The sequence below is a fragment of the Miscanthus floridulus genome, chromosome 6 (genome assembly GCF_019320115.1).
Source record: "Miscanthus floridulus cultivar M001 chromosome 6, ASM1932011v1, whole genome shotgun sequence".
NCBI lineage: Eukaryota > Viridiplantae > Streptophyta > Magnoliopsida > Poales > Poaceae > Miscanthus > Miscanthus floridulus.
The window spans coordinates 44,286,756-44,307,540 of NC_089585.1; the positions used below are offsets into that span (position 1 = coordinate 44,286,756).

The 20,785-nt window shown below is 48.3% G+C and overlaps 1 protein-coding gene across 1 annotated transcript; it reads right to left on the reverse strand.

Moving 5' to 3' along the window:
• Positions 1–16,654: 16,654 nt before the first annotated feature.
• Positions 16,655–18,212, reverse strand: LOC136460539 (uncharacterized). The gene is made up of 3 exons (XM_066460198.1): positions 17,816–18,212; positions 16,872–17,030; positions 16,655–16,794 (listed from the first exon to the last, which is right to left on the reverse strand). The coding sequence occupies exons 1-3, from the start codon at positions 18,210–18,212 to the stop codon at positions 16,655–16,657; spliced, it is 696 nt and encodes a 231-aa protein (XP_066316295.1).
• Positions 18,213–20,785: the final 2,573 nt, after the last annotated feature.

The window sequence follows — 20,785 nt, forward strand, 5'->3', positions numbered from 1 at the left end:
CGCGTCCGCCATGGCCGACGCCAAGCTCGTAACTCGTAGTAATTCGTCTAGCTAGCGCCTTCAGTCGATGCGCCGGGATGATGTGGTCATTTTGGTACATTGGTCGTCGTCGTTGAACTCACAGTCGGTGAGTTTGCACCGGTCAGCGCCGTCGTCGTCGTAGTCAACACGCGGGAGGTAGAAGATGACAGGTGGGGTCACCATGTCAGTGACTCAACGTTCAAAATGAATTTTTCTATTTTTAGATTTGAATGAATAGTGTCTATTTTTGTTATTTTTGTGTAGATTTATTTAGAGCTCCAAAAATTATGAAAATTTTTGAGTGACTTCTCTGTGAGGTATAGTATTTAAGAAAAATATGAAATAGTGTTTTTCAGTAATTTTTAAATGTGATAAAAATTGCTCAATTTATTCATAAATGGATTTCCATGATTTTTCTAGGCTTATTTATTTATCAAAAAAATTATGAAATTTGTTTTGCCACTTAGTTAACATGTAATGAACATGTACTAAAATTTTGAGCTCAAATAGATAAGTTGATTTATTTCATAATTTTGAATTAAATAATTAATTCATAAAAGCAAATAGTAACCTTTAATGATTTAGGTTTTTGTTTGGACTTTTGGAATTGAGTGATGACCTCGGGTCATTTGTTGTTAATGATCCTTGGTAGTTGATATATGTGTTACGAAAAAGATTTAGTTTGTTTGACTTGCAACTGTACCGCGAAGGAAAGTTGTATTCAAATTATTAATTTTGCATCCATCCTATAGCATCATGTTTCGTATTCCGCATCATGTTAAATATGGCATTGTTACTACGTGTAGTGAACGAAGGTGAACACGTGGTAGTTAATCAAGTCGTGGAAGAAGTTTATCCGTCTGTTGAGGTCGGATCGAATACTTGTGTAACGTCGCAGGAATCGGACTTTTCCGTCAACGAAGGCAAGCCCCGGATGCATACAACCCTACCTTGTATTTTATAAATTAATTTTGCTTTTGCTTTCTGTTACTGCATTAAGTGATTAAGAGTTAAGTAAAAGCATAATTGGTGCATTACCACCCTTGTTATTCCATATTTACCATATTACCTGTTTTAAACTCGTATATGCCTAGTTTTGCTTAGCTATGCGTAGAACGATGAAAGTCGGGTGACTACCTGCCACCTGCTAGTTGTAAATGGAACATTGGTTAATTATGTTAGCATGTGATATGGGAATGTGGAGTAATAAATCTAGACCGGGCGGACTCGGTGTGTGTGAGCCACCAGACATGGAGGTCTTGTGAGCGGGTTCTTTCCGCCTGTGTCGATTAAGGCATGTCTGTTGTTGAATTGTATGAGGTGAGAATTTGTAGTACTAACCACATACTCCGGTAAGCCTGAACTTGGCAATTCTATTACGAGAACGGCTACTCGCGCACTGGGAGTGGAGAGATGGCGGGAATAGCGTGTACCCACGTGGCCATGGGCTAGAATGGTGGAGTACTGTGTTCTCGGGTGGCGCGGACCCGTTCTTGTTTTAGAGGATCCGAGGGTAGGTTGGTATATGGAGGTCAGGGACCAACATATGTCGTGTGGTCTGGAATTCCTAGCTGGGTTTATAATCGGTTCGAATCGTCGTTGCTCCTCGATTAAGGAGACTCAACTCACTGTTCATCATCGTAGAATTAATAACCGGAACTTGAATAAGGCTTATGAAGGTGCTGAATATGAAGTTTCATGATCTCAGTGCGGATCGTGTCAGCATAACTGAGTTTATCAGTTAATATTTCGGATAAGTCTTGTTGAGTACTTTCGTACTCAGGGTTCGTTGACCCCTTGTTGCAGGTGAGCCTCATGAGCAGATCTATTTTGGATCGTGCTGCATGACTATCGTTCGTTCTGACGATGAGAAGTAAATGTGTGATCCTTGGGCAGGATGTTTATTTTGTGTGTTATGTATATATTAATTATGCCACTCCACTACTACTATGGTTTGTAATAATTAAAGAACTTAGTTTGTAAGGTTTGAAATAACTGGTTTATAAACTATGTTATCGTAAGACTTCCGCTGTTTTTACTCTGGTTTTGATATTTGAATAAATGTTGTAATACTACAATGACTCTATAACGTGATCCTGCTCAGAAATCGTGGATGATTCGGGGTTCCCCGAGGACACCCGACAGTCTTTTTAAGTTCATGGAAACATATGCATAGATGTTAGAGGTCGCCGGACAGTGACAGGTGCATGTGGGCCCTATAACTTAGGAGGTTCTGCCACAGAATGGTATCAGAGCAATCGTTACAAGGTTTTGTTGTATTGTTTTATAAAAACTTCAAAATGATTTGGATGACTAAATTTAACTTGGTAATTTAGTCCAAATTGCTTCTGACTTATCTTATTTCTTTCTCACCATTCCCTATTTGATTAAAAAGGTTTTTGTGTGGTGGAGTAGTAATTATACTATGCCCTATATAAAAATAAATGTTGTTTATGTGCATTATAAATTTTTGATGTTTTTGTTCGTAAGAACGATTCATGCATCAGGAATAATTCACTTGTTACTTCCTTCACCTCTTAGTCTGGAGTTAAGTAGTGAGTCTGGTTTGAGGAATGTAAACCATCTTAGCTACTTTCTAGATTTTGATCAATGGTCTTACTTGGATTAAATTGGCTACCTACAGTATGGCTCGTGCCAAGATGACGCCCCGTAAGTCCACCGGACTCAAAGGAGTTCCTCGTCACCAACTTGCCCCTAGAAATGATGGTGCCAGCAGCAGCAGTTCTAGGCCTGATCCCCAAGCAGAGATACTGAGGGTTTCTATGGAGTTAGCACAATCTACTAGAGATAGGGCTTTGGATGTTATACAAATAGGAGAATTACAGGGTCAATTGAGGCAGCTCACCACCGCGCATAGGAACTGCGAAAGTATGTTAGTTCGTACGGTGGAAGGAAGAAATGAAGCTTGGCATAGGGAAAATGTAGCTAGAGCTAGAACTCATGAGCTAGAATTCTATGTAGAAGATTTAGAAGAACATAATACGTATCTACATGAGGAGGTTCATAGGCTTAGCAATCTACTAAATCCGAATCATGAGCCTCAAGCGGATGCAATGGACCCCGGTGTCATCCTTGCCGATGGTGATGAATCGGGAGAGGAAGAAGAAGAAGATCCTGAAGAATTAGTAATGATCGATGAAAGCGATGATGAAGGCGGTAATAATTCCGGAATGGATACCGAGCCTGAAGTTTGAAGAAATTGAGGAAAAGAGTAGAGTTGTATAATAGTAGCTCTAGTTAAGTTAAGTAGTTTTGTTCTTGTACTCGTGGGTTTGTTTGTACATTAGTAAACTCCTTGTAATGTGTCTAGAGTAAGCTTTGGTGCAATTCAATAAAGACATGTGAATAAAGTTTGGTTTGTTATGAGCAGATGCATCATACGCGAGGTTCGTATATTCCTGGAACTTCACAAGATGAGGATGGTATTCTAGATCCGCCACTAGTTCCAACCAATTTAGCTGATGCTATAACCGCACTTGTCAATGTGACGGCTGAAAATTCTCGTTTGCTTCATGAGATGGCCCAGAGTAATCAGAATCAGATGCACGGAAACCGTGGACACCACCATAACCGACAAGAGGCTACATATGTTGATTTCATAGACACAAGACCCCCAGTGTTCACTAAGGCAGATGAACCATTGGAGGCTGATGACTGGCTTCGAACCATGGAGCAGAAATTTGACCTTATCCCATGCATGGAGTATCAGAAACCTACGTTCGCCGCCCAACAACTTAGAGGAGCAGCAAGTGCTTGGTGGGCAAACTTAGTGGCTATGCAACCTGCTGGTATTCCAATAACTTGGGCTGAGTTCCATACTGCCTTCAGAGCCCATTATATCCCTAAAGGAGTGATGGCTATGAAGCTAGATGAATTCCTTGCTTTTAAACAAGGAGATCAAACCATGATGCAGTATGTGGGAAGATTTAATCATCTGTCTCAATATGCATCCGAACATGTCAATACTGATGCGAAGAAGATGAGGTGGTTTATGAGAGGCCTGAATACCAAGTTGCAGACTATGATGACCACTTGCACCAATGTTACTTACCATGAGGCAGTAAATATTGCAATTGCTTCAGAATCAAAGTATCGGCAACATAAGGAGCTCAAAAAGAAAAAGAGTGTGCCGTCTGGATCTTTTGGTGGAAATCAGAAGAGGCAGAGGGTGATTTATCATCCAGTACATCATAATCGTCCTCCTTATCGTCCACCACAGTTCCAAGCTGGGCAACAGTCAAATGTCCGTCCTGCTATAACCTATCCGAGTTCACAGTCAACCAATGCTCCTGGTGGTAATGCTCCAACATCCTAGGGTCACAACTATCCGTGTTACAATTGTGGAAGAACTGGTCATTTCTCTAGGGAATGTCTATATCCTAGGCAGGCTAATCAAAATTATCAGAAGGCCCCTGCTAATCAACAACAGGGTCAGGCACCAAACAAGAACCCCAATCAGAATGCTCAAAAGGGCAAAGATGAGAGGAAGACAGGACGGGTGTTCTATATTCAAGCTGGAGAAATTTTGGAAGGGGAGCCAGTGATGATGGGTATGTTTCCTGTTGCTAATCACCCTGCAGTTATACTTTTTGATTCTGGCGCATCACATTCATTCATCAATAGAACATTTGTCGTGAAGCATGAAATTTCAATTGGGGCAACAAAGGAAAGTTTCTTTATACAGTCGCCCGGGGGACGTCTATGTACTAAGAAAATGGCATACCAGGTACCCATAAACCTGGGTGGGCATATTTTTCCCACTACCATGATTATCCTTAAGGATCAGGATATAGATGTAATTTTGGGAATGAATTGGATGTATCAGCATAAGGCTGTTATAGATGCTTTGAATAGGACCTTACGAGTGAATTTGCCTGATAGTAATTCTCAACTTCTTATCCAACTTCCAATCCTAAGAAGATCAATGGGCAAGATTTGTGCAACTGCTGTCAAAGAGATTAGAGATATTCTGGTAGTGTGTGAATTTCCGGATGTGTTTCCTGAAGATTTACCCGGTCTACCACCTGATAGGGATGTACAGTTTAATATAGAGTTACAACCTGGAACAGCTCCGATTTCTCAGAGAGCTTATAGGATGCCACCTAAGGAATTGGCTGAGTTGAAGACTCAGTTACAAGAATTGATTGAGAAAGGGTTTATCCAACCTAGTTCCTCACCTTGGGGATGTCCGGCAATTTTTGTGAAAAAGAAAGATGAGACTTTGAGGTTATGTGTCGACTATTGTCCATTGAATGAAGTGACCATCAAGAATAAATATCCATTACCTCGGATAGATCTGCTTTTTGATCAATTGGCCGGAGCCAAAGTTTTCTCCAAGATAGATTTGAGATCAGGATATCACCAAATCAAGATAAAGCCTGAGGATATTCCCAAAACGGCGTTTACCACAAGATATGGATTATATGAATACTTGGTAATGTCTTTTGGTTTGACAAATGCTCCAGCTCATTTCATGTATCTAATGAACTCAGTATTCATGCCTAAGCTAGACAAGTTTGTAGTGGTGTTTATTGATGACATTTTAGTATATTCCAAGAATAAGAAAGAACATGCGGGACATCTCAGAATTGTTCTGACCTGTTTGAGGGAACATCAACTATATGCCAAGTTCAGCAAGTGTGATTTTTGGCTTAAGGAAGTGCAATTTCTTGGACATGTCTTGTCAGCCGAAGGAGTTGCAGTTGATCTAAGCAAAGTGAAGGATGTGCTTGATTGGAAACCGCCAACCACAGTTCATCAAGTTCGGAGTTTTCTGGGTTTGGCAGGATATTACCACCGGTTTATTCCAGATTTCTCAAAAATATCAAAGTCCATAACTGAATTGTTGAAGAACCAAGTTAAGTTTGTCTGGTCATCAGATTGTGAGGAGGCTTTCCAGACTTTGAAGAGACTGTTAACCACTGCACCAGTATTAGCCCAACCTGACATCGAGAAGCCGTTTGATGTTTATTGTGATGCTTCAGGTATTGGTATTGGAGGTGTGTTGATGCAAGAAGGCTGAGTTATTGCCTATGCATCTAGGCAACTTAAGCAACATGAAGAACATTATCCGACTCATGACTTGGAGTTAGCAGCTGTGGTTCATGCTCTGAAGATTTGGCGGCATTACCTACTTAGTAATACATGCCATATGTATACAGACCACAAAAGCTTAAAGTATATCTTTACTCAGTCAGAGTTGAACATGCGACAAAGAAGATGGTTAGAACTGATTAAGGATTATGATTTGGAAGTACATTATCACCCCGGTAAAGCAAATATAGTTGCAGATGCCCTCAGTCGCAAAAGTTATTGCAATTGTCTGACAGTGAGAACAATGGGTTTGAATTTATGTCAAGAAATGGAAAAGTTGAATGTAGAAGTAATTCAACAAGGAAGTTTGACCAACATAATTGTTGAAGCCACTATTCGAGATCAAGTTATTGCTGCTCAGAAGGAAAACAAGGGTATAGCCCATATCAAGGAAAGAGTCAAGAATGGAAAAGCGGAATGCTTTAGTATTGACAATGAAGATGTGTTATGGTTCAAGGATTGCCTGGTGGTACCAAAAGTTCCTGAGTTGCGGCAGTCAATTCTAGATGAGGCACATGCTACTAGGTTATCAATCCATCCGGGAAGTAACAAGATGTACCATGACTTGAAGCAAAGATTCTGGTGGACTAAAATGAAAATAGAGATTGCTAGATATATAGCGAAGTGTGATACTTGTCAAAAGGTGAAAGCTATACATTTGAGGTCTGCTGGTGAATTACAACCATTGCCTATTCCATCTTGGAAGTGGGAAGACATAAGTATGGATTTTATTGTTGGTCTACCCAAGACATCAAAAGGATTTGACTCAGTATGGGTTATTGTAGATCGACTCACTAAGTCAGCACATTTTCTTCCAGTCAAGACAATATATCCTACAATCCAATATGCCAAGATGTACTTAGCAAGAATCATGAGTTTGCATGGAGTACCCAAGACTATTGTGTCAGACAGAGGTACACAGTTTGTCTCCAACTTTTGGAAACAATTGCATTCTTCATTGGGTACCAAACTTCTGTATAGTACAGCTTATCAGCCGCAGACTGATGGACAGACTGAAAGGGTTAATCAAGTACTTGAAGATATGTTAAGGTGTTGTGTCCTTAACTATTCCAATAAGTGGGACGAATGCTTACCTTTGGCCGAGTTCTCATACAACAATAGTTATCAGGAAAGCATTAGAATGGCTCCATTTGAAGCACTCTATGGTCGTAGATGCAGAACATCATTGAGTTGGTCTGAACCTGGAGAAAGAAGATTCTTTGGAGTTGACCTTGTGAAAGAAACAGAAGACAAGGTTAGACAAATACAGAGTAATTTAAAGATAGCTCAGTCCCGCCAAAAGAGTTATGCGGATAGACGACGGAGACCATTGGTATTCAACAAAGGAGATTTTGTATATCTGAAAGTATCACCAATGAAGGGAGTTAACCGTTTTGGTGTTAAAGGAAAGTTGGCACCCCGATACATTGGACCATATCAAATTTTGGAAAGGTATGGAAAAGTGGCATATCGCTTGCAATTACCTGAACATCTTGCAGCTATGCATGATGTGTTCCATGTTTCTCAATTGAAGAAGTGTCTCCGAGTGCCTGAACAGAATGTTGAAGTTGAAGGAATGGAACTAGAACCGGATTTAACTTATTCCGAATATCCTATCCGAGTGTTAGATCAGAAAGATCGTGTTACTCGAAGATGGACAATCAAGTTCTATAAAATACAATGGAATCAACATTCAGAAGAGGAAGGTACTTGGGAATCAGAAGATTACTTGTTAGAAAAGTTTCCAGAGTTTCTAGCGTCAATATAGAATAGAGTAGTGTTAGTTGAGCTCGGTTGCTACAAATTGTGTTTTGTAAAGTAACCTCGGCTATTTTATGGACAGAGTCTGTATGTGTTGTCGTGACACATTTCCTTTTCCATTACTTACCCTATGGCTTTGAATCTTGGGGCGAGATTTCTTTTAGGGGGAAGGATTGTAACACCTCGGGTGTTTAAATATTAAAATCTGACATGTCATCATATGCATTGCAAAGCATTTGACATTTGGTGAAACTTTGATATGCATGCACTAAAACAAGTTTATATTTATCTGGTATGTGTTGCATTGTATTGTTTGACTCAAGTTCAATGTTTGTTTGGATTTTGAATTTTTCTAGAAAACCCCGCTTTTCAACAATTAACTTACCCTGAAAAATCCATTTCAAAATCTAAGCATATTTTGGGGTTGGGCCCAAAAGCAAAAGTGTAGAGCTTAATAAGTTATACAAAGTTTATCTTTGGAGTTTTTCAAGTTGTTTAGAAAATTTTTGAGTAAATGAAAAAGGTGTAATTCGGTAAATTTCCCTATTCAAATTCAAAAGTTCATTTCAAAATCTAGACCGAATTAGGAGATGGTTATAAAAGCAAAGTTGTAGAACTTTTGATTTTGAACAACTTTTATTTTTGGAGATTTTTGAGTTGTTATGAAAATTTGGGAGTAATTTGTGAATTTTGGTGAATGGCAAACTTGTAATTTTGATGAACAGTGTTCACCGCTTGCACTACACCGCCGGCGAGCTTCGGCTTGCTTCCAGTCGCGCGCGTGGCCGTCTGGGCGTCGCGTTGGCGCGCTGAAGGCTTCGTCATGGCTTCTTTGCGCTTCCTTGGCTGCCCTATAAAGCTCTGGAGCCACCGCCGTTCTTCTTTCTTCGTTCTCTGTTTTTCCCGTCGCCGCTGCTCCATCTCCGGCGAGCCCGTGCCGTCGTTGTCGTGCTCCACCATCGCTGATAAGCTAGTCCTAGCTCCGCCTGAACCTTGCGCGTCCATCTGACCCACCAATTTGGCTTGTCTTCACCGAGAACTCGAGTTTCATCGCCTTCTTCCTCGCGGCCGGTAACCTCACCGTCGCATGCGCATCTCCGTGGCCAGAGCCCGTCGGTGAGCCGTTGCCCTTGATTGGTGTACCTTTAGCTTCGTCTTGATGCTGTAGTGCTCATTTCACTGTTGATTGGCCGTTTTATCCACTACAGTCGCCGGCACACCGTCACCGACGATCCTTGCTCCGTCGCCGTTGCTGTTCACGTTGACCCGCGTCTACGCTGCTTCTCCAGCCTTGCTTTCTGCTCTGTAGTGTTCGTGGTGAGCTACTGGACCTTCCCATGCCCTCTGTTTCCCCGTTTTCGGCTTCGTTTCACCGGCGTAGCACTGCCGAGCCACCGCGTCCACCATGGCCGACGCCAAGCTCGTAACTCATAGTAATTCGTCTAGCTAGCGCCTTCAGTCGATGCGCCGGGATGATGTGGTCATTTTGGTACGTTGGTCGTCGCCGTTGAACTCACCGTCGGTGAGTTTGCGCTGGTCAACGCCGTCATCGTCGTAGTCAACACGCGGGAGGTAGAAGATGACAGGTGGGGTCACCATGTCAGTGACTCAACGTTCAAAATGAATTTTTCTATTTTCAGATTTGAATGAATAGTGTCTGTTTTTGTTATTTTTGTGTAGATTTATTTAGAGCTCCAAAAATTATGAAAATTTTTGAGTGACTTCTCTGTGAGGTATAGTATTTAAGAAAAATATGAAATAGTGTTTTTCAGTAATTTTTAAATGTGATAAAAATTGCTCAATTTATTCATAAATGGATTTCCATGATTTTTCTAGGCTTATTTATTTATCAAAAAAATTATGAAATTTGTTTTGCCACTTAGTTAACATGTAATGAACATGTACTAAAATTTTGAGCTCAAATAGATAAGTTGATTTATTTCATAATTTTGAATTAAATAATTAATTCATAAAAGCAAATAGTAACCTTTAATGATTTAGGTTTTTGTTTGGACTTTTGGAATTGAGTGATGACCTCGGGTCATTTGTTGTTAATGATCCTTGGTAGTTGATATATGTGTTACGAAAAAGATTTAGTTTGTTTGACTTGCAACTGTACCGCGAAGGAAAGTTGTATTCAAATTATTAATTTTGCATCCATCCTAGAGCATCATGTTTCGTATTCCGCATCATGTTAAATATGGCATTGTTACTACGTGTAGTGAACGAAGGTGAACACGTGGTAGTTAATCAAGTCGTGGAAGAAGTTTATCCGTCTGTTGAGGTCGGATCGAATACTTGTGTAACGTCGCAGGAATCGGACTTTTCCGTCAACGAAGGCAAGCCCCGGATGCATACAACCCTACCTTGTATTTTATAAATTAATTTCGCTTTTGCTTTCTGTTACTGCATTAAGTGATTAAGAGTTAAGTAAAAGCCTAATTGGTGCATTACCACCCTTGTTATTCCATATTTACCATATTACCTGTTTTAAACTCGTATATGCCTAGTTTTGCTTAGCTATGCGTAGAACGATGAAAGTCGGGTGACTACCTGCCACCTGCTAGTTGTAAATGGAACATTGGTTAATTATGTTAGCATGTGATATGGGAATGTGGAGTAATAAATCTAGACCGGGCGGACTCGGTGTGTGTGAGCCACCAGACATGGAGGTCTTGTGAGCGGGTTCTTTCCGCCTGTGTCGATTAAGGCACGTCCGTTGTTGAATTGTATGAGGTGAGAATTTGTAGTACTAACCACATACTCCGGTAAGCCTGAACTTGGCAATTCTATTACGAGAATGGCTACTCACGCACTGGGAGTGGAGAGATGGCGGGAATAGCGTGTACCCACGTGGCCATGGGCTGGAATGGTGGAGTACTGTGTTCTCGGGTGGCGCGGACCCGTTCTTGTTTTAGAGGATCCGAGGGTAGGTTGGTATATGGAGGTCAGGGACCTGCATATGTCGTGTGGTCTGGAATTCCCAGCTGGGTTTATAATCGGTTCGAATCGTCGTTGCTCCTCGGTTAAGGAGACTCAACTCACTGTTCATCATCGTAGAATTAATAACCGGAACTTGTATAAGGCTTATGAAGGTGCTGAATATGAAGTTTCATGATCTCAGTGCGGATCGTGTCAGCTTTGTATATAATTCTTGAGAAGTTTTCTATATAAAGAATGTTGTTAAAAGAGCTTTTACGTAAAAGAACTTTGATCATTGTTAAAGCTATACCTTGAATCCCTGAGCCTACATTACTGAGTTTATCAGTTAATATTTCGGATAAGTCTTGTTGAGTACTTTCGTACTCAGGGTTCGTTGACCCCTTGTTGCAGGTGAGCCTCATGAGTAGATCTGTTTTGGATCGTGCTGCATGACTATCATTCGTTCTGACGATGAGAAGTAAATGTGTGATCCTTGGGCAGGATGTTTATTTTGTGTGTTATGTATATATTAATTATGCCACTCCACTACTACTATGGTTTGTAATAATTAAAGAACTTAGTTTGTAAGGTTTGAAATAACTGGTTTGTAAACTATGTTATCGTAAGACTTCCGCTATTTTTACTCTAGTTTTGATATTTGAATAAATGTTGTAATACTACAATGACTCTATAACGTGATCCTGCTCGGAAATTGTGGATGATTCGGGGTTCCCCGAGGACACCCGACAGTCTTTTTAAGTTCATGGAAACATATGCATAGATGTCAGAGGTCGCCGGACAGTGACAGGTGCATGTGGGCCCTATAACTTAGGAGGTTCTGTCACACCAGTCAACGGTCAATACGGGCTAGGTCCGAACTGGGCTGGTTGGTCTTCGGGTCGGGCCAGTCTGGGCTGGGCCAGGCCGAACACGTGGCGTGCTGTGGCGCAGCCACGTCACGGCCGTGGGCTCTTATTGGGCTTCGTCCACAGCACGGCTCACACCATGTGGCTCACGGTGGACCAGGGCTCCTGGTCCATGGTCCTAAGGCAGGGTCCATGGTGGACCGAGCCCATCATCATTTCTCCTCAGCTCGGCTCATGTGCACCGGGTGCCGGGCTATGTAGCTCTACTCGCCCCCTTCTCTGTTTCTTCCACGGCGCGCTTCCACCGGCGACATGCTCACCAGCGAGCTCCCGCAATGGCTCAGGCATCCAATTGAGGTGGGGAAAAGTCTCCCTGTGCCATGGCGACTGTAATGGTGAAGTCAGGGCGACGGATGGTGCATCCTAAGTCACTGGTCATGGTGATCGGTGGCTCGAGCACAACCGACGTGCGGGAATGGCGCAGTTACAGCGGCATTGGCTGGCTCTGTGGTGCGCATGGGCATCACAATGCTCCAGCGGACTTGTTGGGCAGGTCGAGGGGTCCTCTAGGGCCTTCGGTGGCTTTGGCCACAGCGAACGGCCTACCGATCATGTCGGCGGCGTCGGTGTGGTGGCTATGGCCTCGGAGGGCGTCATAGTGGGGCGTGTAGGCTCCTACGGATCCGTGTGGACGCAGCGAGGGCGTCCAGAGCTTAGGGTAGGACTTCTGGTTCCTAGGTGGCCGGTAGGGTCTTCCTGGTGGCCATGGTGACATGGTGACGATGGCGAGGCGTGCGGGTCACTACGGGCTCCTGCGGGGTGGTTACGGCATGCATGTGAGTTACCCGTGGCTTCAGCGAATGGAACGGACGAGTTAAGGAGGCGCCAGGCGCTCCCATCGGTACTGGCCACGGCGGTCGGTGCTCGGACCGGTGGTCGAGTGCTCGGACCTGTGGTCTGGTGCTCGGACTAGTGGACGGGTGCTCGGACCAGTGGTCTGGAGCTCAGACCTGTGGTCTAGGGCTCGGACTAGTGGTTGGGTGCTTGGACTAGTGGTCTGGTGCTTGGACCTGTGGTCTGGTGCTTGGACTGGTGGTCGGGGAACCTAGAGAGGCCTACAACATCCAAGGGCTCGGGGATGGTCATGGTCAACGTGAGTGTGTTGTGCTGGTGTGCCTAGAGGCTGGGGATGGCCTTGGCCTATGCACTCACGGTATGGAGTGCCATGGCCGGAGTAGCAGGTCCAGTGGCGAGCAGGGAATGAACCAGGGCTTACTGTGGGTGCTGTGGAAGAAAGGATGGCGGTGCAGTGTTGAGTTGCGGCCATGTAGCTCTAGAAGCAGTGCCGTGCAGTGCCGATCCGCGATCGTGATGACGATGACGGCGTCGCCTTCGGCTCTGGCGACTTCGGCAGCATACGGGGCTCCGATCCTCCTCTCACGACCTCCTTCTCGGCCCTCTACTCTCAGTGTGGTGCGGCTGCTGGGCCACCAAGCGGCAGCGGAGGCTGAGGGAGAAGCTAGGGCACCGGGCATGAGCGGCGTGCGGGCTGGCTTTATAGCCAAGCGCCATGCCTCCTAGGGCGGATGGCATCGTGCGGTGGAGGCGTGTGCTTCGCATCAGACGGTGGTGCGGGGTTGCGTGGGTGCGGCGCAAGGGAACAGGGTCATGCCCCAGGCGTGACCCCCTGGCCCGCCCCTACCACAGCTGTTGGGTGCCGGTCGCGTAGGCGGTTGAGGCGTGGGTGAGGAAGATGACACTGTAGACGGGGGGGGGGTGCGGCTGACATGCGAGGTCTAGCGGGTAGTGGCTACGAGCGAGGTAGACGGGTGCACGAGTGTGGGCGACACGATAGGCCGGCTCGTGGGGTGCATACGTGCGCGCCGGTGCAAGGTGGGCGCGGTTCGGCTGGCTGGGCCGCGAAGCCGAGCAGCCTGGGCTATGAGGCCTTCTTCCTCATTTCCTTTTTCTGTTTTGTTTATCATTTCATCTCTTTTGTTTGAATTCGAATTTGGTTCTAAAATTTGAATTCCAAATTGATGCACCTAATTTATTGGGGTTGTTAAGCATATCATAACTCAAATGGAAATCCAAATCATATTCAATGTATGCAACACTTATTTGTTAGAATTTAAATAAACGCAATTAACTAATGACATGCCATGCTTATGTGTTAACTTGGGTTGGGGTTAGACCTAATGCATTTCTTAGGTTGGGTTACTATACATGACACTCATCATCACATGGAAGTTTTTAAGAAAAAATTTGTAGTTGGTATTTTCAGTGTGTGGATTTTTGGGTTGTTATAGATCCCTGATGAAGACCGGGGCAGGCACGGGTCTGTTCTTCATCTTGCCCCTCCGAGTACACATGCGCTACATGGTGCGGCTCCACTTCACCGCCTCCAACAATGTGGCCGAGTACGAGGCCCTCATCAACGGCTTGCAAGTCACCATCGAACTTGGGGCATGGCGTCTCGACGTCCGAGGCAACTCGTAGCTCGTCGTGGATCAAGTGATGAAGGAGTCAAATTGCCTCAACCCCAAAATGGAGGCTTACTACAAATTAGTACGTCGCCTAGAAGACAAGTTCGACGGCCTCGAACTAAACCACATCACATGGAAGTACAATGAGGCCACCGACGAGCTAGCAAAGATGGCCTCGGCACGGGCCCCGGTCCCCCCGAACATCTTCGCTAGAGACCTCCACAAACCTTCCATTGACTACACCTCGATGACAGAGGAGGGCCCACCTGTGGGACCCATGGCAAAGCTTGATGCCCCCTCTGCTGCCAAGACCCCCTCAACCGAGCCCGAGGTCATGGAAGTCAACACCGAGCCTCCGCAGACTGATCAGGACATGGATTGGCGAATCCCATTCCTCGATTGGCTTGATCAGGGGGAGCTTCCTAGCGACAGGACCGAAGCATGATGGCTTGCGCGCCGAGCCAAGACCTACGTCCTCTATAATGACGAATTGTATAGGCAAAGCCCCTCAGGTGTCCTCCAACGATGTATCACTGCCGAGACGGGCCGAGCCCTGCTTTGGGACTTGCACGCAGGCGCCTGCGGGCACCATGCGGCGCCTCGGATGCTCGTGGGGAACGCTTTCCGCCAAGGGTTCTACTAGTCAACGGCGGTCACCGATGCTACCAAGCTAGTATGCTCCTGCGAGGGATGCTAGTACTATGCTTAGCAGACACATCTCCCGGCCCTGGCCCTGCAAACCATCCCCATCACGTGGCCGTTCATCGTGTGGGGGCTCGACATGGTCGGGCCTCTACAAAAGGCCCCCGGGGGCTACACCCATCTACGGGTATCAATCGACAAGTTCTCCAAATGGATGGAGGCTTGTCTGATCAATCGAATTAAATCCGAGCAGGCAGTGCTCTTCTTCACTGACATTATCCATAGATTTGGGGTCCCCAACACCATCATCACCGACAACAGGACACAGTTCACTGGCAAAAAGTTCCTGACATTTTGCGACGACCACCACATCTGTGTGGCCTGGTTGGCTGTAGGACACTCAAGGACCAATGGCCAAGTAGAGTGTGCCAATGGCATGATCCTACAAGGCCTCAAGCCAAGGATTCACAACCGGTTAAAAAAGTTTGGCAAGAAATGGTTCACCGAACTCCCATCGGTCATCTGGAGCCTGAGGAACACTCCAAGCCGAGCCACGGGGTTCACGCCTTTCTTCTTGGTCTATGGGGCCGAGGCCATCCTCCCCACTGACTTGGAATATGGTTCGCCAAGGCTACAAGCCTATAACGAACAAAGTAACCGCACCACCCGAGAGGACGCCCTTGATCAACTAGAGGAAGCCTGAGACATCGCGCTACTACACTCGGCCAAATACCAGCAAAGCCTATGGCGCTATCAGGCCTAACGCATCCGAGGCCGAGACTTGAAGGTAGGTGACCTGGTGTTGAGGCTAGCACAGAGCAACAAGGGCCACCACAAGCTGACCCCGCCATGGGAAGGACCGTACATCATCGCCCAAGTACTGAAGCCCAGGACCTACAAGCTAGTCAACGAGAAGGGTGAAGTCTTCACCAACGCTTGGAACATAGAACAGCTACGTCGCTTTTATCCCTAAATTTCCAAGCATTGTATATGTCGTTTCTTGAAATACAATTAAAAAGCGTTCTTTAGTTGGTCTAATTTTTTGAGAAACCCCCCGAGCCCATCATAGGTCTTGGCAATACAGTAACACGGCAAGGGAGACTCGGCTCTACCTCGGTAGAACCAAGCCTCCCTCGGGGGCTAGATGGGGGACTCCACCTAGGTCCCACGCACCATTCTTTAGTCGTTTTTTGCAAAAATTCCTACGCCAAGACTCTAGCATGCTTTGATGAATCAGTTGTAAAAACCCCTCGGACCAAGGTCTGTTTCCTAAGCAAGAGGCTGGTAGAGTCGCGAGACGGCCTACACCTCTGGGCTATGGCACTCCCTCACTACCTCTCACCCAAGGGACGGCTTAGGCCCCAAGGGGGTGTTTTGCAAACGAAATCTGATCAGGAGCAACAGAGGGCAGAGGCTCGGAAACATGAAAAAAACAACTAAGAAACACAAATACTTCAAAAATAAAGGCCTCAACGGCCACAAGCATTACGATACAAAAATAACTCCTACTCTATTTTTACATAGCCCTCGAGGCCCAGATCAAGGCTTAGGGCCTTCAGCACCGGCAGATGGTAGGGGAGGAACCACCTCCTCTTCAAAGAGCGTCGCCAGCGCCATGCCAGGGCCTTCCGCCGCCTCCATCAGCTTCGTGACCGCCGCGTCAGCCTCCTCCTCATCATTAGGCAGGACATACCCATCACTGATGGCCGGGAGCTCAACACCGATGTAGTGAGAAGAGATGACGGCTAGCGCGTGCTTGACACCCATGTGCAGCGCTCCTCAGAGCCACTCCCGCATCTGGTTGCTCAGCGCGATCAAACGGCTCCCTAGGGAGCTACCTGACTAAACCCCTTCAACCTCCAAGGCCTCGTAGGCAGAAAGGGCAGCAAGTTTTAGCGCCTCGTGCTCCTTGATCTCGGTCTCGAGCACCATCTGCACCGCACTAGAAGCCTCGGCTACCTGAGTAACCTCTACCTCTGACTCTGCACCATAGAAAACGGAATGAGGTCGAATGAGGGAAAAACAATCTAAGTTAGGGGCGAAAGCCTACGGAACTCACCCTTGGCCTTCTGCTCCCAGCGTCGGGTCTCGACCTGATAGGCCTCAGCTTTCTCCTTCCAGCGCAGGGCCTTGGCCTGGGAAGCCTCAGCCTCTTCCTTCAAGCATTGGGCCTCGACCCGAGAAGCCTCGGCCACCCTAGAAGCTTCACTCCCCAGCTCTGCGTCACACAAGGGAGTTAGGGAGCGAACATAAGGAAAAGAAAACAAAATGAGGGGCTAAAACTCACCCTCGACCATCCCCCTCCAAACCACAGCCTCAGTTCGTGAGGCCTCAGCTGCAGCAAGGGCCTCATCCAAGGCACCTTTCATCAGCTGGTGCGCCCTCTATTCTGCCCCCAGTTGCCCCACGAGAGCCGCGACTGAGGCCGTAGCTTCAACGGCTTGGCCCCTGAAGGCATCCCGATCGTTGACCGCGCGAGTGAGCTCCTCCTCTAACTCCTTGACCCGCGCCGCCAGAGGGGCAAGCTGTGTTTGGGCCATGGCTGCCTCGACCTTTGTGTCGGCACAACGAAGGTGGAGGTCCTCTACCTCCACGCTCCACGCTGATAGGAGCTCGTTGGCGCCGGCAAGAAGGCCCTTCTGCTGCTGAAGCTGGTCCCAGACGCTCCTCTCCCGCCGGAGAAAGACCGACTTCCCAAGGGACTGGGTCTCGAGCTCCTGGGGAAGTAGAACAGGGGTCATTGATTGCAACAAAACCAGAAGAGGACAATGTCGTGCAAGAAAGGAAAACACGAACCTGGGCGACTCCGGGCAGTTCGTCGGCCACCATGGATAGGGCCGTCTGTAGTGATCGCTCCGCTAGCTAGCGGTATTGCTCGAAGGTGCCCCAGCGCCCACCCTCGGCTGCGTCCTCAAGGGCAAACAGAGGCTCCCCCTCAGGGTCACGCCCACATGAGGGCCGAGCTTCCCTCATCCAAGATCGGCGCCGGCTATTCCACAGCACCAGCATCCTCGACGTCGACCATCTCCCACACCTGGGAAGTATCGTCGGAGGAGATCGGATAGACCTCCGCCTCCCAGGCGCTCTCTCGTAGCAACAGTGGCCCCTGAACCAAGGGCACCACCGAGGCCTCCACCGCCTTCATCTCCACCTCCTGGACAGATGGCCTCACCGCCATCACAATGGCCTCAACAGTCTCGGGGGCTCCGGCCTCCGCCATCGTGGCCTCGGTGGACGCAGAAACATCGACCGCGGCCACTATGGTCTCGGCGGTCTTGGGCGCCGTGGCCTCCGTCGCCTCAGCCTCGAAGACCCCAGGGGCCTCGGCAACCAAGGGCACGCCGGCCCCATCTGACTCATGAGCCTCGCCCTCATGGGGCGGAAGCACTCCCTCCCTCATCTACGTAGGGGTCGCCTCGGCAGCCCCTCTTTGGGTGGCTGGCTCCTTCGGGTCGACCCTCGCCAATGTCGCGTCGTGTTGGATAGTGGCCTGTGCCTCCACCACGTAGTGGACGGAGGAGCCGAGGCTCGCCTTGAGCGCCTTAAGGGGCACCAAGGGAAGCTCATCCATAGGCCACTTCTGACTGAGGAAAAATAACCTATAGGGTCAGCGCAAGACCAAAAGGTGAACGGAAGGCACTATGACCCTACCAAGAATACACTTAACTTGAATGGGGTGACAACCGCTTCGCCATGGCAAACCTCATCCGCAATGGCAGAGGTGGCGGCAGAGGCGTCGCCTCTGTGTCCATCGGCGCTGGTCGGTCCTCAATGGACCCCGGCGCCCCTTTGGTCCTCTGCAGGGGCGGTGGCGTCGCCTCCACTACCACTTGTTCCACCACAGCCGCTGAGCCCACCGGGCTGACGGCGTGTTTGCCCAATGCTCGCGCCTCGGGCGTGTCGGCCACGGCCTCAGAGTGGGCAACCACCGACCCTAGGTCTGCTTCTCCTCCTCCTCCCGGCAGTGCTGGGCTGCTTGCCAACGCCTCGGGCACCACCTCCACTATGTCAGGAAGGTGGTCCAGGGGACCTCGCCCCAACTCGCCCCCATCACCCCCGTCCGAGGCCTCCGTCGACAGCGACGACGATGGGGATTCCTCCAACAGGAGACCATCCTTCTATTGTTGACGGCAGCGCTTATCCAGCTCCTCGAGCATGAGGATTTGCTTCGTGTGCTTCATCGCCTTGGTGTCTTTCAGCTTTTTCTACACATCGGCGTGTGCGTGGTTGATCGCCCGCCGCCTCGCATCCTCAGGAACAGGCGGCGAAGAAGAGCGCACGTCCCTCATCCCCTGCAGGAACGACAGATGTGCATAAGGGAACAAGGGGTAAGGGGAGACTGAGGAGGCTCAGAGGCTACAGCAGCATATGACTTACCAGTGAGAGGAACCCCCGCGACGGCCGCATCGCGATAGGGGTCAAGTTGCTGCCCCTCAGCTTCGCCTCTACCGTCTTCCCCACCCGACGAAGAATTTCCTCGTCGGAAAGGGCAGAGGAGGACATCCGGATGCCCTAAATGGGCTTGCCTGGCTTCATCTTGAATAGCCACCGCCACCGAGCCATCAGCGGCAGCACCCTCCGACGGTGGAAGGTGGCCACGACCATAGCCACGGTGAGACCGTGGCCCCATAGCCTCGCCAGTCCATCTAGAAGTGGCTGCTGCTTGGGCTAGTCGTCCTTCGGGACGCCGTACTTCCATCTCTCCGGGCAACTCCCCATAATCCGCCCGATGTAGGGGGGAAGTCCTCCGTCGTCACTGCAAAGGTAGAACCAACTCGTGTACCACCGGCGATTGGATGACACGAGTTGGGCCGAGATGTAGAGGTGCAGGCGGTCCTGGCGCACTTGGAGAATGCAGTTGCCGGCCCTCGTCGCCTTCATTGTACCCGACGTACCCATCGACTTGGTAGTGTGCCCCGCTCGGAATAGGTGGAGCCATAACTCCCAATGGGGAGCAATCCCCAAGTACCCCTCGCAGACGGCAACAAAGATAGCCGCCTGAGCGATGGAGTTGGGGTTGAAGTTGTGGAGCTCCACGCCATAGTAGTGCGGGAGCGCCTGCATGAATTGATCCGCCGGGACGTCGAGGCCGTGCTCATGAAAGGAGACAAAGCTCACAATGTAGCCGTCATGAGGCCTCGGCTTTGGCTCACCGTATGGAGCAATCCACTCTGGCCTGGTGGGGTCTGTCACCGGGCGAAGGAGTCCACTGTCGACAAGTGACTGAAGCATCTCCTCGGTGACATCCGACGGATCCTAGGGGTCCGCCTCGACAACGACGATGTCGCTAGCCATGAGTGCGATGGAGGAATCGGGTGCGGCGGTGAGTTTTTTCTCTCTCCCACACTCTCGCTTTTTTCTCACTTTCTCCCTAGGCTCGCTCTTCTCCCCTCTCCTTCCCGGCACCCACTGCTCTAGCGATGGCTCGATGGAGGCAGTGCTAATGTAGGCAAGGTAAGACAAGGAGGGGCGAGACTCTTCGGGTATTTATGCAGGGAGGAGGCAAAACGAACGGGCGACGAAATCGGGGAAGTTTCTCCCCCGATCTGGCACAGTTAACCACGAGCTAATTTTGCCGGCCCACACGCCCACGTCTTCCTCATTAAATGCGAGAACAGTTACATCTCATCCACCACGTCACGCTCGGCCACTATGGTAGCAGGCATCGTTTTGCCTCCCTAGGAAACTGCCTGAAAAGGTGCGCCACCCGTTGCCGAGCCAATGGGGAAGATATTCCCCCGGCCTATTCCTTTCATATGAAGGCACCAGGCTCTGAGTCTATTACGGTCTAGTGGTTCAAAGGTTGGGCCCTAAGGGGTTTCGACAGCCGCCCCAGGATAATAGAGTCAGGGACGACTGCGGGCGAGCCTATATGGGGCCGAGACCCAAGCAAGCGAAACGCTTGGGACGCCCAAAGTCATGTTTGAGAGTGGCAGGAAGGTCTCTGAATGGGATCCCACCATAGGGAGGCAC